General features: G+C 40.7%; 1 protein-coding gene across 1 annotated transcript; it reads left to right on the plus strand.

Annotated features, from left to right (window-relative positions):
* The first annotated feature begins 249 nt into the window (after positions 1-249).
* LOC107665903 (zinc finger protein 135-like) lies at positions 250-3,385 on the plus strand. Its single transcript, XM_016456968.1, has 2 exons — positions 250-1,338; positions 2,329-3,385. Exons 1-2 carry the CDS (start codon positions 633-635, stop codon positions 3,324-3,326), a joined length of 1,704 nt encoding a protein of 567 aa, XP_016312454.1. The 5' UTR covers positions 250-632; the 3' UTR covers positions 3,327-3,385.
* The last annotated feature ends 3,513 nt before the right edge of the window (positions 3,386-6,898 follow it).

Raw genomic sequence — 6,898 nt, forward strand, 5'->3', positions numbered from 1 at the left:
AATTGTTAAATACATTATTTTACACAAACTAACATCTGATGTGTAAACTAGAATTTTGTGTACGACATGACTAATAAACTAAACACTAATGAACGTTAACAAAGAGTATAGCAGTCAGTATAAATTCTTTGACGTTAATCCGTTTTTCGTTCCGAAAGTCGTCATTTATATGCGCTTTGTTTACGCGAGAGTATGTCATTAAGCCGCGACCACATCTTTGACCAATCAAAAGTCAGGATTGGCCCCAGCATTTGTACTGTGGAATGCAGGCTCGGGCCGGGCTCTGGTGCGTAGCGAAAAAGCGATTACTACATTAAATGCAGGTTAACGACAGTATTGCCGTGAGCATTCAGTGCGGATATTTATCGAGATTTCACCAAAACCAAGGCAGCAAAAAGCTCCATTTTCAAGAGGAATGCGTGGGCTAGTTTGCTAATGGCAATGCTATAGTAGCTCATCTGGCTCGTATCTAGTTTTTCATTTCCGAGTGATTAGGAAATAACGTTACTGTCGCAACGAGACTCCAAAAGATGACCGTTTCCGTTTTATATAACATCAATATATCACAGCAATAACTACTTAAATAGGTTCCCTCTTCGTTTGTGTGTAACGTTACAGCAGAAGAATTCGCTATGAACTCAAAGCGCAACAACGCTGAAAACGGGGCGGGCAGAATCAATCCAGTGTCGGTACCAACAGCAACAAACAGCTCATCAGCGAGCGCTTCTCACCGTAAACAAACTATTATCAACTCATCTCATAAGGCAGAGAAGGATGAGTGCATGCAAAACACAGTCCGGGACAAAAACCTATCCATCTCCACACTCCGAACGCGCCTCGGACCGACCATCCGGTCCACTCTGTCCGCGGCGGTGGACACCCTTCTGGGCGAGATCGTGGCGGTGCTGTCCGAGACCCAGCGGGAGCTGCTGACCAAAGAGCAAGAGAACGAGAAGCTGAAGGTTCGACTCGAAGTCTCAGAGAGAGAGCTCAAGACGTTACAGGAGTGCCTGTGTAGCGCGCAGAAATTAATCGACCAGCTTCAGGGTCCCTTTGGGAACCCATCCATGCCGGGACCTCACGTCTACGCCACCGCTGGACCCGTGAACTCGAGCCGCTTGACACATCGGAGTGCGCCCGAGCCGGATCCGCGCTGCTTTACTGGAGCAGAACCAGAGTTGAGTGGCGCTCTTGGTGATGCCATACACGGCTTTGACTCCAGGGAGGAATTCAAGAGCTGCCACCTCTCCATTCAGGCGGATGGGACGGTGACAAACAGTTTTTATGACCCTATATCCGTCCATTCCTCTAACATCTGTTCAGACATGAACCGACCTGGTAAGACAACACTCAGTTTATTGCATGTAATGTGAATTGTTGATGTGCTAACACAGAAGCATGTAGGAATTAGACAGCAACAACACCAAGTGCTTTAGAAAAGGGGCTCACAATAAAGCGGCTATCTGCTAATTGTAGATTTTCCAATTTAATTGTCTGTCGATATTTAATTGTGCATAGACATTTCTCTCTCTCTCGTTTACATTTTATATAATTGATATTAATAATAATTTCTCAATAATTTACTAAAATTGTTAACTTGACTCTTTAGCAAATCGCAAAATTTTTAATGCCTAAAATGTAGCATTTCAAATGATTTGATTTTATATTGTAATATTAAATATTATAAATAGTATTCTTTTAATGTTGTCCATTTATTGATTATCAACCATAACCTGAAAATGTTTAATACTGGGGCGTTCTTGTTTCCCTAGTTTAGAGATCGACAGTTATTCATGTTTTACAACTGATACTGATTATTTTTATGCTTGTGTGTCTGATAACCATACCAATATTTCACTGCTTTGTGACATAAGTCTAATTATTAATCTCAAAAAATAAAAATCATAAAATGCATGAATATTTACAACAATAATAATAAAGGCACATAAATGTTTTGAGACAGTCTGAATAACTGATAATCCATTTTATTGTTACTTTTAATGTATTGAAAGAATGTTTACCTTTGATGTACAAAACATCTACTATTCTTAACTGAACAATTTAGAGAAAACAGCTTTTGGTAGGCTCTGTTTAACAGTTTTATAATTGGTAGTTTACAGCCGTAAAGACCTATAATGAAACTGTCTGGCGTTTAACATTTATAATAGTTTTGTCTGTGAAAAGTACAGATATCACATTATATGCAAGGAATCTAATATCCTTATGAAGCACAATGACAAAGCAGTTTTACAAATTATGAAGTTGTCATGCCAAAGTTGACTTTTCTCATAGGCCTACCTGTGTATAAATGTGTGATGTGTGTCACAGGTGAGATGGTGGATGACAGCAGAAGACTCACACACGCCAGACCCCAAAACCCTCCCTCACACACTAGCTTCTCTGTTAAAGAGGAGCAGGTTCCTGCCTCTGGACAGGTGTGTGTGCGGGGAAGAGAGGCGCCCACAGAAGCCGAGCACTCAGCGCAGAGTGTGTGTGATCTGGCATACGTCCACGTGGTCGAGGAAGAAGGAGGTTCCCGTTCACACCATCACCAATCCAAACCTACACCACCGCCCCCCTCCAGGCCTCACAATGGGCCCTCCTCCAGTAGTTCACCATCACAAGGAACCTCTGGACTTAGATCAGCCCAGAGGGATGCTCCTGGTTTGGGTATGATCACCAGTAGAAGCCCAGGGGTGGGCGGCTCATCGCCAGAAGAGCCCATACGGCGCTCCATCTCTGAGCTGATGGGAGAGGCACCTGGGGAACGTCCTCACTTGTGTCTGGAGTGCGGCAAGACCTTCCGTCTGATCTCTAGCCTGAAAAAGCACCTGAGGATCCACACGGGAGAGAAACCGTATCCGTGCACTGTCTGTGGCCGCCGTTTCCGCGAGTCTGGGGCTCTTAAGACTCACCTCCGTATCCACACGGGTGAGAAACCGTATTCCTGCTCCGATTGCGGAACGCAGTTTCGTCATCTCGATGGCCTGCGGAAGCACCGCCGCACACACACCGGTGAAAAACCATATGTGTGCAGCGTCTGCGGGAAAAGGCTCAGCCGTCTGCAGCATCTGAAACACCACCAGCGCATACACACGGGAGAGCGGCCGTGCTGCTGCCCACTTTGCCACAGAGGCTTTAAAGATCCGGCTAGTCTGAGGAAACACCTCCGTGCACATCAGGGTGAGCCTGGAGCGGATGAAGCAATGGGAATGGCTGGTTTGGGAGAGGGAGATGGAGGATCCATGGATGATGAGGATATGAGGTTCGGGATGTGGGGGGAAGAGGAAGGGCATGAAGGCGAGCCTGTGGTGGACTGTGTTTAGTCACAGAGTTACAGCTAAGGAAAACAATAAACATTTTGGTCTTTTCGTGAAACAACAAAAAACTGACTTAAAGGCATAGTTCATCCAAAAATGATAATTTACTCACCCTCAAAATGTTCCAAACCTGTATGAGTTTTTTTCTTCTGACACAAAAAAAAACACAAAAGAAGATATTTTGAAGAATGTTGGGGAAACAAACAGTTGCCAGAAGCCACTGACTTCTGTAGTATGGGAAAAAAAATACTGTTTGGTTACCAACATTCTTTTGTGTTCAACAGAAGAATGAAACTCATTCAGGTATGGAACAACTTGAGGTTGAATTTCATTTGTGGGTGAACTATTCCAGCATTTTTTTTTTAAGGGACAGCTTTTTCCTTTTTTTAAACTCAAACCCGAAATGTGGCGATAACTGTACAACAGCGGTTACATCTTGTCCTGGACTTTAAAAAAATTGTCTGTGGCAACACTTTCTTGTAGAGAGAGATTGACTTTGAAATCTATAACAAGCTCATTGTTTAACAATGTAGTTATGTAAATTTACCATGATGACTCAAATATCCACTTACTTCAAGTACATATTATATTCGATGACATCTCAGATGTCACATCATATAGACCAGGACATGTAGACTTTTAGCTTTTGTTTTCTGTGTGTACTGTGTTTAGTGTAGGGGCTGTTGATGCTCCAGTGGGACTAACAGGGTATCATAAGATCTGTTACTCACACGTTATGGGTGTTGTTATTGGTGTGATAATCATTTTAATGTGCCCTCTTTTAGAGAAAGTGCTACGATGAACACATTAAAGCCTTAACTCTGGTTATATTGCACAGGCTCACACACAGATGTGCATCAAGAGCTGTAGTGTTGTTTTAAATTTGGTTCTTCACCTTTATGTCGTTTAATGTTGTTCAGTGCATTATTAGATTTAAGTGTTTGGAGGGTGTTGTGTTCAAGGTGAAGATTATCTCACAGGGTGCTGATCCAAAGAATGAGAATTGTGACTGCCAGGGTTAATTCATCTGAGTTCAGTTGACTCATCTGTAAAAATGTATTTACATATCCAACTTAGCTATGTATTAATATGCAGATTGTTTTGAAGAATGAAGGCTTCTTCTTTAGGTTGAGGTATAATGAGCCAGCACAGAAAAACCTTAAAAGTGCTGCCCTCTACTGGATATATGAGGTTACTGCCAAGTTGTTGTTGTTGTTTTTTTTGGTTGGTTGGTTGGTTCTCCACCAAAGATAGAGTTTTTCTGTTGTGGCCATGGTGTCAATCTGTGTGGCTTTGTGAATACTTTTTTTTTCTTTTCTTCTTTTTTATATATACAGTGGTGTGAAAAAGTGTTGGCCCCCTTCCTGATTTCTTATTTTTTGAAATGCCATTTTGTACATTTGCCTTGCATATTCTGTACATTGAATTGAAATAGATTAGTCTTAAAAATTTCAAGCCAGAAACTGGATCTTAAAAAGATCCATGACAAGTGTTTTAATAACTCTGTTTAAACTGTTCACTTTGTTACAACATTTCATTTGTTTCTGTGCCCACATGTGATGTAGAATTTAGAGCATGTAGCAGATGTTTGAAGGTTGTGGTCCATCTGTAGTTGACAAGAAGTTCAACAAAAATGACTGTAGTTGGCACTCCAAAAAATCTTCAGTGTAAACACTCATTGGCCTCATCCTTAGTAAATATGCAGAACAGAACGTTTGATACCATGTAATGATCCATGTTTTTTTTGCTAGTATTAGACCAGTATTTTGGGCTGGTCTGCAACCTTTTAAGTGTGATGCTGTAATACAAGTTGAGGGACAGCAACACTTCAGCCAAATGGAGGGGAAGGTTCAAAATAGTTGTTTGTAATGTTTAGTTTCAATATGATCAATGTAATCTTTCATTCTCCAGAATTATACTTCACTGTAAAATAAAATACAGGTCAATTTACTTTAAAAAAAAAAAAAAAGAAAGAAAGAAATCTACCGAGATTTCTTTTGCTATAACATCTGTACTTGCATATCCTTCAGTGTGTATTTTCTGTCATTATACTCTTTAATTAAGAAGGGCACAGTCATCATCTCCTTAATATCTATAACAATCAAGTTCACTCATATTCAGAATGATGTACCAACATTACTATGAAAATTAAAAAAACTAAAACTTTTCAAATGTATCGATTATTGAATCTGAATTTTCAGACAAACAGTTTTTTGTCATTGTCATGTTCAAGAAACCAGTCTGAGCTTTGTGACATGCCGCATTATCCTGCTGGAAGTAGCCATCACGAGATGGGTACACTGTGGTCATAAAGAGATAGACGTAGTCAGCAACAACATTCATGTAGGCTGTGGTGATTAAACGATGCTCAGTTGGTGCTTAGGGGCCCAAAGTGTGGTGCCATTACGCCACCACCTCAAGCCTGAACCGTTGATACAAGGCAGGATGGATCCATGCTTTCATGCTGTTTACGCCAAATTCTGACCCTATCCAAATAATGCAGCAGAAATCAAGATTCATCAGACCAGGCAAACTTTTTTTTCTATTGTCCAAATTTGGTTAGCATGTGCAAATTGTAGCCTCAGTTTCCTGTTCTTAGCTGATAGGAGTGGCACCCGGTGTGGTGGCATCTCATGTGTTTTGTGTTCAGCGATGCTCTCCTGCATACCTCGATTGTAACAAGTGGTTATTTGAGTAACTGTTGTCTTTATCAGCTCGAAGTCTGGCCATTCTCCTTTGAGCTCTGGCATCAACAAGGCATTTTCACCCACAAGAACTGCTGCTCACTAGAGTTTCTCCTTTTCGGACCATTCTCTGTAAACCCTAGAGATGGTTGTGCATGAAAATCCTAATAGATCAGCAGTTTCTGAAATTCTCAGATCGGCCTGTCTGGCACGAATAACCATGCCACATTCAAAGTTACATTCACTTAAATCACCTTTCTTCCTCAGTCTGATGCTCGGTTTGAACTTCAGCAGATTGTCCTGACCAAGTCTTCATGCCTATAAATGCATCGAGTTGCTGCCATGTGATTGGCTAGATGGATATTTGTACTAATGAGCAGTTGAACAGGTGTACATGAGTGTATAATGTATGTATGTAAACAGGGCTCATGAACTTGGTCAAATAAACAGGACAGTGTTATAGGTAGGGCCATTTGTGAGGGAGTGATGACTGGGATGAAATTAGACACATTTTCCTCTGACTGCATTCATATATATATATATAGTCTTTGTTTACAGTTTTATGAATAGTCTTTCTTTTCTGTGTGTTGACTTGGGTTATGCTGGGGTGAGACAGCCTGACTCACAGGATAACAACAGACTAACTACTTGAATTTTGAATTTGAACACATCTATGTTGGAAAAATGGAAATATCTATAATTTCCATGAGAACAACATCCGTTATCATTAGTGCATTAGTAAGGCTTAATTGGTTCCTTTAAGGATCAATAACGTAAGTTATCCTGTACTAACGTTTAGATTTTTTTTTTTGTAGTCATAGTCATTTAAATTTTGATGTGCTCTACAATTCAAATGTTTGGGGTTGGTAAAAGAAAGAAATGTCTTATGCTCAC

Source organism: Sinocyclocheilus anshuiensis, unplaced genomic scaffold (genome assembly GCF_001515605.1).
Source record: "Sinocyclocheilus anshuiensis isolate Anshui unplaced genomic scaffold, SAMN03320099.WGS_v1.1 scaffold1112, whole genome shotgun sequence".
Lineage (NCBI taxonomy): Eukaryota > Metazoa > Chordata > Actinopteri > Cypriniformes > Cyprinidae > Sinocyclocheilus > Sinocyclocheilus anshuiensis.

Coding starts and splice junctions, on each gene's coding strand:
- LOC107665903 (XM_016456968.1), top strand. CDS start 633: ATGAACTCAAAGCGCAACAACGCTGAAAACGGGGCGGGCAGAATCAAT. Junction 1,339..2,328: donor TTCAGACATGAACCGACCTG/GTAAGACAACAC, acceptor TGTGTGTCACAG/GTGAGATGGTGGATGACAGC.